Consider the following 11,454-nt stretch of genomic DNA (forward strand, 5'->3'; position numbering starts at 1 on the left):
AATGGGAGGAAGGAAAAAAGGATCATTTACATTAATTATTGTGTGAGTCATTTGTAAAATTCAATCCCCCTTCCCAAATTATTAATCTGTATCCCTCACACACACAAGTAGGGCCAGTTCATCAATGAGATAAGTCTCAAGTCATTATTGGAATCCATGAGGTCCATCAAAAATCATTTTTCAGATTGTTGTTGTTCACGGTCCAAATATCTAAGACATCATGATAAAAAAAATTATTAATTCAAAACAAATAGACAAATTTAGGGAAAAAAACTTTGTAGAAACACAGCTGGCTGGCAGGGGGACTTACTAGGAGTGAGCGGAAGGTCCAGGCTATGTGGCAACGTTAACTCCAGTGTGTACTGGAAGTGATGTCATCAGGTTGGCAACATCAGGGCAATGCTCTGGTATTTGGGCAAAAACTCTATGGTAAAAATCATTTTACCACAGAGTTTTTGCCGAAATACCAGAATGTCATTGGAAGTGACATCACTGTCACTGACAGTGTAGCCTGGGCCTCCTTCCCCCTCCTGATAAACCCCGCCCATTCCCTGCTGGTTGCCCACAGGGACCTGACAACCAGTGTTCCCTCTAAGCTGAGTTAGTGTGAGCTAGCTCACAGTTTTTTAGTCTCCGGCTCACACATTTTTGTTTTAGCTCAGGAATGATGGCTCCAGAACAAACTAGTTAAAGCAGCAGTTGAATTGCTCGCTCACAACTTTAATGCCAGTAGCTCACAAAGTAGTATTTTTGCTCACAAGACTCCACAGCTTAGAGGGAGCATTGCTGACAACCCTAGGTGGCTGGGTGGGAGGGGGGCCCCCCATATACAAGATATATCCTCAGCAGCAAGGTCATGAATGGGAATCCAGTAAGACTTGCTTCCTTCATAGTTCCTGCCTACTGCTTCTTCAGTTTAGGTCTTTCAGCAAAGACGCCAAACGCAGGAGCTTTTGAAAAGCACCCCCCCCCATTATTCTTTTCCCAGTTCAGAAAGAACCAACCCTCAGGCTCCACAACCTACAGTGAGCAGACTAGCCATGGACACACTCCTCCCAACCAATTAAGATGTGGCACTGCTCCACCCAAGAGCCTATATAGGCAAAGCTCTATGTGGATTTTAGTCATTCAGAGAAACGGAGGCAAACTGCTGGCATGGCAAGTTGTCTGCGTTACCCGGGCAAGGTGGTGATCGTGACTGGTGGCACCAAAGGCATTGGTCTGGGCATCGTGAGAGAATTTGGTGAGAATGGGGAGACGTGGGAATGGAGGAGGGGGCATTTTCTGCCCACAGGGGCTGGGGCTGGGCCGGTCGGGAAGACTCAGGACATCTTGCTCCCTACATCTCTAATCTGGGATGGAGAGAGATTGGGAGGGAGGGAGGGAAACATCCTCTTTCTATCCTCAGTGGCCTTATTGTCTGTCCTGCAAACACCAAAAGGACTCCTGTAGTAGTACCTTCTGGCACAAGGTTTTGTGAATGAGAGACTTTTCATTTGCCTTTGACGTGCCACAAGGCACTTTCTTTTGTTATCAAAAGTGACAAGAAATTATAGCATGTGTGTGTGTGATATACAAGAACTATCCCTATTAGCTCTGGTTCATATTCTGGGAAGGGGTGGGGTGGGCAGTTCCTATATTCACAGCTGGGAAAGCTGCACTTGCTGAATTTCCGCCTTCTTAAAGCTCCTGAAGCCCAGGCTGCCAGAATACAAGGTGGCAATCTGGCTGATAATAGGACTGAGAGCTGGCTGACACTAGGAATAGGTGCGGGGGGCACTGGGTGTCCCATATTTCCAGAGTAAGACTGGGTCTCAGGGCTTGGGTGCAGCAAGAAACACCTAAAAGAGTAACAAGATTTCCAGGTTGTATCTGACTTTGTTGTTGTTGTTGTTCAGTCGCACAGTCGAGTCCGACTCTTTGCGACCCCATGGATCTGACTTTACAGATTCAGATATCTGATGATTCTGGAAGCTTTGTCTCTCAAAAGCTTCTCCCCTGGAGATCATGTTGACCTTTCAGGTGCTACCGGACTCTAATCTGGTTCTTCTACTGCAGACCACCATGCCTGCCCACCTGAAAGGGTCTTCATGGAGGGCTTGGGGGGAGGGGGCTTCTGCTCCCATTGTCAGAGAGAGTTTGGTCTGGACAGGAAGATCTGCCTGCAGAAGGCTGCCCCTCCTGAGACGGAAAATGACTCTTCTCTCCCCACTGAAGTGTTCTGAGGTTATTTGAGGATCTAAACAGGGGGTGGGGGAGGCAGGAATCGAGTCTTTTAAACAAACAAATCAAATGTTGTGCATCCCCTCTGAGTTTCATCTTGCGTTCCTTTCTCTCTTCGCCCTCCAGTTCGCCAGGGAGCCAAAGTGGTCTTCTGTTCAGTACCATCTGAAGGTGAGTCTAGAGCCCTTTTCCTCACCCCGCCATGACCGGGTCCCCCCGTTTGTTTGAAATATGTTTTTACCACCTTGACAGAGATACTTCTTGAGGCAGCTTACAAAGTAAAATGTTGATAAAATGACAGAGCTGCCTAAATTGTTAATTAACCCCCCCAGCATAACATGAAAGATTTAGCAAGCCCCCAAATGATTTTCATAATGCAGACCTTGCCTTGGAATGTTAAAACAATTTTAGAACAACAACCCCTTCATGACATGTCTGGGTAAAAAGAGCTGTTTGGGCCAGGTGGGGATCAAGTGGAATGGTACTAAATAGGTGTCAGAACCCACAGCTAACAATGAAGTACACACATTCAGGAACGGTTATACTTTAATCGCAAAGCTATAGATGCAGTAACACAGGCACTGTTAAGAATGGCGGCAACCAGTAGAGCCTAATAGGATATAGGGTATTCGTATGCACCCCCCCCATGGCATGGGCCAATTAGGTACCCTCCCGCGTGGGGGTTAAGTTAGGAAACCGTTAGGTGGCAAAAGTTGGGAACCAGGAGTCTCTCACGGTACATAGGAGACTTCCAGACGATACAACCTCCTCCTGCACATCTGTAGAGATAAGCGTTTCAGCAAAGGCAGACCAGCAGGGATAGGAATGCAATAGCAATTACCAAGACACAGAATGAACTCCCCAACCCCCATGGCAACATAGCTGACAATAGGTCAGGCATGTCTGCCGGTGCCATCAAGTCCCAACTGACTTATGGTGATCCCAGCAAGGGGCATTTTCTCAGCAAGCGAGAAGCAGAGGTGGCCTGCCTTCACCTTCCTCTGCAGAGCCTTCCTCGGTGGTCTCCCATCCAAGTACCAGCCCTGCTCTTCGCTTCCAAGATCTGACGAGACTGGGCTTTACCAGGCCACCTTTCCTCCCAAAGGGGCCAGGTACCCCCACTGCAAAAGCCCCTTTCTCTGCTCATCATGTTCTCTGAAATGGCCCCAGAGAGTGGGGATGAGCTCTTAAAGGGGTCTCCAGAAGGACAAACAAGGGGTCTCTTATCTATCGATATAGAGGTTTTGTTTCAGAGCGAGATTCCTACGAGAAAACGGACAGAGACTAACCGATCAAAGCTCAATGTAATATTTATCTACTAATGATCAAACCCGTGACTAGGAGCAAACCCAAACAACAAACCCTTTAAACTGAGTAAGCTGTTCTCTCCTTCTCAATACACACCCACCCTCACACAACAAGGAAGGATGAGAGAAGAGAGAAGGAGTGGGAAGCGGGGACATTCAGATGAGCAATAGGACCTGATCCAAGGGTGTGTGTGTGTGAGAAGTGGAGGATCGTAGGACGTCCATTCAGCAGATGTCCAAGGCAGCAGAGTTTTGAGAAGAGGAGCCTGCAATGAGGTTTCTGGGGTATTCAGGTAGGACAAGGGCCTGACACACTTTCCACCGACTTGGGACGGTCATTTTATGGGGAAAGGTCCTATAGTTAGACATGGGACCTTACTTGCCCAGGGTTGAGATTGGCCCAAGATATGGGGTTTGAATTTGACTGGGCAATCTGAAGGTAACTGCGGTCAAAATCTGGCAGGAAGAGCAGGTGGGTCATAAGAACATAAGAACATAAGGGACGCCAATGTTGGATCAGGCCAAAGGCCCATCCAGTCCAACACTCTGTGTCACACAGTGGCCAGAAATACCAGTGCCATCAGGAGGTCCACCAGTGGGGCCAGGATATTAGAAGCCCTCCCACTGTTGACCCCCCCAAGCACCAAGAAGACAGAGCATCACTTGCCCCAGAGCCCCTAGCTATACCTTGTGGCTAATAGCCACTGATGGACCTCTGCTCCATATGCTTATCTAATTCCCTTTTGAAGCCGTCCAACCATTGGATGATTTTTAGAAGAAGAAGAAGAGATTCGATTTATACCTTGCCCTTCACTACACAAAGGTGTCTCAGAGCGGCTTACAGAGCTCACACTAACTCAGCTTAGAGGGAACACTGGTCTCAGTGGGAGGAGGGTTCGGGGCCTCACAATCACCCACATCACTTCTGTAGGCACACAGAGCAGGGCTTCAGGAGCAGGACTTAACTGGCGGCAGAGGGTGTGGACAATATAGGAGGGGGGGTCATTCAAGGACCCTGGCTCCAAGCCATTGGCAGCCTTGAAGCTAAGAACCAGCACTGTGGATAGGCTGTCTTGCCAGCAACTGATGGGTCGGCAGTGCAGATCTTCCAGCACAGGGGAGGTACGATCCCCATAGCCAGCCCCTGACTCCCTCGCTTCCAGTATCTCAGGTTGAGGAAACAGAAAGAAAGTATGAGGTTTAGTGCAGTAGAGTCAGAGATTAAAGTAAGCTGGAATGATGAGATCGTGGGCAGAGCTGCTTCAGGCCCTGCAAGAGAGAAGACAGGTAAGAAATTCAAGTTATATTCCCCCTTGAGTAGAATGTTGCAAATGCAGTGAGAGAGGAATATGCACATGATGGAAAGTGGGATCACCAGACCATTTTTGGCTGTGGATGATCTGTAGGCTAGTGAGTCATCAAGTTCTTTGTCTTTCCCTGTTCCTGTAGGCAACACTAGACGCGACCTGCCCACCCAAGGAGTTTGTTTAGTTTGCAGCCCTTTTAGCCTGGAGAAGGCAACCAGGAGAGAGGAGCAACAGTCTTCAATGCTTGTAGAAAAAAACGCTTGTGTATACTTCGAGACTGGGCACTGCTGGAAAGGAAGGTGCAGGGATAAGGCGGCAGAGACTGCACAAAAAAGGCAGGGTTAGAAGGTTTGTCCTGCTGGCAACTGTTCTGTTCTCCCCCCTTGCAGAGGAAGATGGACAAGGAATTCAGAGGGACCTGAAGGCTTCTGGGTGCTCAGGGGATGCTTACTTCCAGGTCTGCGATGTCCGCAAGGAGTCAGATATCAAGGTAGGCTAAAATTGGGTGAAGACAGTGGTGCTTCTTGGGGGGTTCTTATTCAGCACTTCCAAGAAATATCCTTTCATCTCTGAACCCATCTCTAAAAGCATTCTCTATATTCTAATTCAGGGGTCTAAATGGCCACAACACTGTTCTGATAGGCCTTTCCTCTTGATTTATGCTCCTCTTTCATAAATTCAGAATATGCTTATCACCTATGGTGTCTCCTCTGCTTAAGTCCTTGCCCTGGGGCTCCACTTAATTTTTTCATCAGCTTTAAGCTTCAAGTCCTCCTCACAGTCACAGCATGCCCTGAAGTCTGAAAATGGGCAAGGCTCAGAAGCAGAGTGCAAACATTGCCCCCTTGACTCTGGTCCCAGCCCGGTTGGAAATTTTATAGCAGAGCGCCTATGCAGAAGTCAGGACACTGAACTGATTATGGGTAAATAAAGTTCTATTTGTGGAACTAACAAACTGGATAGGAAACCAAAGATATAACCCCAGCTGCCTTGCTAGGGTGAGAGACAGAGAGCTCTAGACTCTTCCAGAAGGAAAGCCTAAGAAGACCATTTTGCAGACAGACAAAGAGAAGTCCCTTTATAAAGAAGGCACTTCCCCCTACAGTCTTCTCAAGCTAGAACTTGCTGCCCCCTGCAGGATCTTCTTTCCTCTTCTTTGTACACAAGAGATCGCTATATTCTGACAGGAACTGTAGGCACCAAAAAGGAACACAGTGTCTAACGCTACAAACTAACAAAAGCACTGTGAAAATGTAATAGTAACTTCTAAATCTTCAATACAATATTATATAACAATGAATAAATGTTCAAATCTGACCTGAAAGTCTAACACTTGTTTTTAGCAAGCTTATAACAACAATCAAGCAACAATGTACAAAACAATATTGACAAAACTCTTGCTTAATGGGAACAAATATACGAAAGCACAGATTCCATACAAGATGCTAGTTGTGCAAAGAAAGCCGCTTCCAAGTGGTTTAAAGATGAATGAAGACTGTAAGCCTCATAAAACTATCTTCGTGGCAAGTTGTCAGTGCACTTGCAGCAGATGAACTAAAGCAGATGAGCAAACAGGGTCCCATAAAATATGGAATCAGCTCCCAAATGAAATTCAAGCTCTGCGGGAACTTCAACAATTCTGTAGAGCGGTAAAGACCAAGCTGTTCCAGCAAGCATTTCAATAGTCTGACCACACTGACTGTTCTACATAACTATTAGCACTTTATAACAGATGGCCGCCACATCTTAATCTTAAATTTAATAAGTTGTATTTTGATATTTTATCGATTGTATTGTTTTAGACTTGATATTCTATTAATTGTATACTGGTTTTTAACTACTGTAAACCGCCCTGAGCTGCTTTGGCGGGAGGGCGGGGTAAAAGTCTAACAAACAAACAAACAAATAAATAAAATACTGAACTTGTTTCTGAAAATTCTAGTGACAATCAACTACAGGCTAATGCCCCCTCTTGAGTACAGGTCACGTTTCCATTCTTCGTTAGAGCCAGTGAAGCTGGAAATAATTTTTTTTTTAATATATATTTTATTTTCCATATCACAGGATAACAACACAAATCATATATTTTTTTAAGATACTGCACAATCTATTACATCCTCTTTTACACCATATCGCTGGCAATGGCTGTTTACATTGTAATGGTTATAGAAACAAAAAAGTTTTCCCCCCCATCATTGCCAGTGATTGCTTAGAAAACTATTTTTTCTCTCCTTAAACTCCAACTCAAATAGTACAAACTTAATAAAGTGATATTTATTGTTGTCCCAGACAGTTATTCTTATATTTTATCCGTATTATATTAAGCCTTTTAATTGCTCTTAAATAGAAAGATGGACCAGCAACCAAAAATGTTAGTGTCACAATGTTTAAAACAATATATTAGTATTAAATCGGCTTATCTAAAGTTGAAGCTGTTGTCCTCTCATTTTTTGTCTGAAGCTTAAAGTTGTAAAGCAGTTAGCATTTCCTCTCCAGACTTGAGGTCATGAACGGTGTGGTCTCTGCCTTTGTAGTTTATATGTAAATGTCCCAATGGAAGCCAACGATATCTAATTTGTTTTTCTGTCAACCGCTTTGTAATTGGCTTCAGGTTCCGGCGCGCAGTTAATATCTCAGATGGTAAGTCCTTGAACACTTGTATTTTAGTGTCCTCAAGTTGGAGACCGTTGTTCTTCCTTGCAGCTTCTAAGATAGTAGCCTTTGCTTTAATGTCTTTCAGCTCAGCAAGAATGTCCGGAATTAGTGTAGGCGAGCCTGTTTGTGGTAGTTTCAGCCGATAAGCTTGGCTAATTGGTGCAGCTGGCAGTTGCAATAATTCCTGGAGCCACAGATTCAAAGAGTCCATGAGGTCTTTGTCTATAGAAAAGTTTGGGGAGATTCCCCTAAATTTAATTTTCCGTTCCCGAGCCTTTATATCCAAAAGAATAATTTTGGACTTACTCCAAGTCTCAAAGGTCTTCAGGCTTTGTATATCCTGCTTATTTTTAGCTGTTTGCGTCAGTGCCGCAGATCTGTTAGGCTGAGATTCATAGTGTCCAGTTTCTGATAGATAGGGGTGATGCTGTCTTTAATTTCTTTTTTCATTTCTACCAGCATAGTCTGTATATCTTTTTTGGTAATTGAATCCTCACGTTTCCTTTTACTCTGCCGGCTAGGTGCCTCTTCTTCGGAGTCGAGTTCAAATGGGGGGGGGAGTCATCATCCGATGGTTGCATAGTTTGCTCAGTTTGTTGAGCTCCCTCGTTATTTTTCTTGGCTGCTTTCCCTCCTTTTCCTCCTCTTTGCTTCCCCATTCTTATCAGCAAGTTGTTTTTATCTTTATGGTCCTCAATTAGTCTTTATTTTGCATTCTTTGGAGCTAGGACGCGGAGGCTCTCTCGGTCTGACTGCGCAATCTCACAGCCACCGGAAACTCCAGCTGGAAATAATTTTAATGAAGCTTGACAAGAATGAATGTAATCCCAACCATTGCAGAAACCAGCGATCCTAAATCAGAGATGTGGAATCCTTGTGTTTAAGATTGGTATCTAATATTGTATTGGAGATTTAGAGGTCACTATTACATTTTCACAGTGGTTGTATTGCTCTGTATATTCTGACAGGAGGGAGATTATGGTTCAGAGACCCTCAGCCACCAAATGCCTGAGCGACCCTCTCCCCAGGCTGGATCAGGCCTCGTCCCCCATCCCACACAGGAGCCCTCTTCTTTGGTTGCTCCTCTGCTTCTTCCCCCAGGCTCCTTTGCTGCTCATCTTTCTCTGTCTTGCTCCCAAGACCTGGAACAAGTGCAGCCCTAAGTGGGTCACGGTCTCTTGCAGCTCTGGAATGGCAGCATTCTCAATTCTGTTGCTACCCTTGCCCTGCCTTAGATGTCTGTTCATCTTTGTTCCTGCAGAGGCTGATTCGGGTCACTGTAGATCATTACGGATGCCTGGACTGCCTGGTGAACAATGCTGGATCTGGTGAGGGACGTTCAGACTTTTAGGGCTTGGGATGTGAAAAGTATGTGGACGGAGAGTGATTTCAGCTAAGCATACCTTTATTTAGTTCAGGACAAAGACAACGAACCGGCTCACAGGCCGGTTTATATGCATTCAGAAAACCCGCCACCAAGCACACCTAAACACACCCCCTACTCCCAATAGGCTATTTACAGTAACCGGGCGACCATTGGTCTCCTGGCTGGGAAGCTAGCCCTTTGATTGGGCCGGCTTGGATCCTACGGATCCTTTGTCTCAAGACTGAAGCTACTGATGGATTGTGCCTGGCAAGCCCGGGCAAGTCCGGGCATGTCAGGCTGAATACATTACAGGATGTATGTGTCTGGATGTGAGCTTTTGGCATTTCCTCCCGTGAGGCCCTGCCTCTCCCACACTAACCCTTTCTGAAGGAAGGGCTTCTTCATGTAAAGAGTAGTTAACTTATGGACCTCGCTGTTCCAGGATGGCCTCTAGTTTAATTGTAGGCTTAGATGGAATCATGGGGAACAAGTCCATCAATGCCAATTAGCTATGATGGTGAAAGGAAAAATCCATATTCAGGGCCCATAACCCTCCGAGGTAGGGGGATAGGGGGGGACTGTACAGGGTTGCTAACTCTGGGCTGGGGAATTGCTGCTGTCCCCACTCTCCACCCCTAAATCTCCAGCATTTGGGGAGGAGAGAGGCCTCAGTGGGGTATAAAGTCAGACACCCATGCTCTAAGCTGTGGAGTCTTGTGAGCAAAAATTCTACTTTATGTAAAGGTAAAGGTTTCCCTTGCTCGAAAGCCAGTCGAATCCGACTCTAGGGTTGCGGTGCTCATCTCCGTTTCAAAGCTGAAGAGCCAGCGCTGTCCGAAGATGTTTCCGGGGTTATGTGGCTGGCATGACTAAACACTGAGGTGCACGGAACGCTGTTACTTTATGAGCTACTGGTAGTAAAGTGGTGAGCGAGTGATTTGGCTGCTGCATAAATGAGTTTGTTCTGGAGCCCTCCTTCCTGAGCTAAGACAAAAATGTGTGAGCCGGAGGCTAAAAAACTGTGAGCTGGCTCACACTAACTCAGCTTAGAGGGAACACTGCCACAGATCCCAAACTTCTAAAGCAGACATTTCCCCGGAGGAACTGCTCTTTGTAGCCTGGGAGATCTCCAGGTCCACTTGGAGGCTAAGGAAGTCTAAACAATCACAGACTATAAAGCCGTCAATATCATTTAACCACCATCCATTCAAGATTTTTTTTGACAATTTTTTGATTTTTATGAAATGAATAGTGAATACACAATAATGAAAAATATATAATTGATAGCAATGTGATTATTACAGTCTCGTATATAAAAATTTATATACACAGAAGTCCGTGGCAATTTGCTTCTGCTATTCTCAAAAGATTGTTTCTAAACGCACAAGGGTTCTTGCAGACGCAATACAATTTAAGGAGTTTGTGTTTCAGAAACAGACATAGCTTGAAGTGACAGTTCGAAATAGCTCAACTTGCGCAAACACTGTTGCATTGAAAGTCCAAAATAGAAGCTCACTCCCCAAAATTATATAAACTTGGACATAAACATTTAACGATCTGTAGCATGGAGTGGTTTCACATGAATCCTGCGTAGACGACACATCTCTTAAGTGAATAACGTGTTTCGACAGGCTTATTCAAGTCACACAGAAGGATTCACAAATCTTTTATAACAGAACTGCATGGTGTAACGAAAAGATACAAAGTATACAAATATATCTGGTTCCGTAATCAGCAACTACCCTTCTATCTAGCGACCTCCCATTTATGAGAATAACTTACCCCATCTCTCAGCAATAATAATTGTAGCTTACTACAATTTACCACTCCACAATGGATTGACTGGGTTCTCAATAACAGAATCACATGTGGGGTATTTAAATACATAATCTAATGATTCACAGACACAATACAGTTTAAAGAGACCATTCCCATTGATTTGTCTTTCACCACTATAGTTTAAAAAGACCATTCTAAACATCTTTTTTTAGTTTAAAAAGACCATTCTAAACATCTTGACAGACCACCATTTTTATGCTGCTTGTTTAAGATGGAAAAATCACTCCTGAAAACGATATAAACCTCAATACAAAAATTTAATAATCCATGACATGGAGGGGTTTAACATGCAATTGGATATCTAGCATTGACCATTAGTAGGTATGAAATATCTTCTGCTTCGTCTTAAAGGTGCTCGCATTAAGTCAGAACTCACAATTAGATGAAAAGGGAAAAATCCAAAGTCTGGTTTAAGGCCATGTGGTAAATGAAATTCTCTCTTACCAATAAGTAATTTCTGGAGACAGACTTTCCTTCAGTGAATCAGAATTTATTTGATTACAGCCTGCAGGCAGGGTGCCCCTCGCTGCTCAGAGAGCATTGGGAACACACTGGATTGGGTTCTGTGGCAGATATTTATCCTGTCCCGGAGTGGTGTAAAAATAAAAAAATGCCCTCTTCCGGCCACCAGAGCTGGTTAACCAGAAGTTACATACTAATTCCCGATCGCCTTATTACTTCACTTCTGCTTTTTATTTAGTATTTTCCTTAAAAGGGCATAATTCCTTTATGCCAAACATGGTATTAACTTTCCCTA

The 11,454-nt window shown here is 44.6% G+C and overlaps 1 protein-coding gene across 1 annotated transcript in view; it reads left to right on the plus strand.

Moving 5' to 3' along the window:
* Positions 1–1,143: 1,143 nt before the first annotated feature.
* The window catches only part of LOC107116590, a 49,174-nt gene continuing 38,863 nt past the window's right edge, over positions 1,144–11,454 (plus strand). The window contains exons 1-4 of the mRNA XM_015418528.1: positions 1,144–1,243; positions 2,350–2,394; positions 5,227–5,327; positions 8,754–8,820. Of these exons, the coding sequence (XP_015274014.1) occupies positions 1,156–1,243; positions 2,350–2,394; positions 5,227–5,327; positions 8,754–8,820 (301 nt within the window). The 5' untranslated portion in view covers positions 1,144–1,155. The remainder of the gene's footprint in view (positions 1,244–2,349; positions 2,395–5,226; positions 5,328–8,753; positions 8,821–11,454) is intronic.

The sequence above is a fragment of the Gekko japonicus genome, unplaced genomic scaffold (genome assembly GCF_001447785.1).
Source record: "Gekko japonicus isolate JY-2015 unplaced genomic scaffold, Gekko_japonicus_V1.1 scaffold299, whole genome shotgun sequence".
Lineage (NCBI taxonomy): Eukaryota > Metazoa > Chordata > Lepidosauria > Squamata > Gekkonidae > Gekko > Gekko japonicus.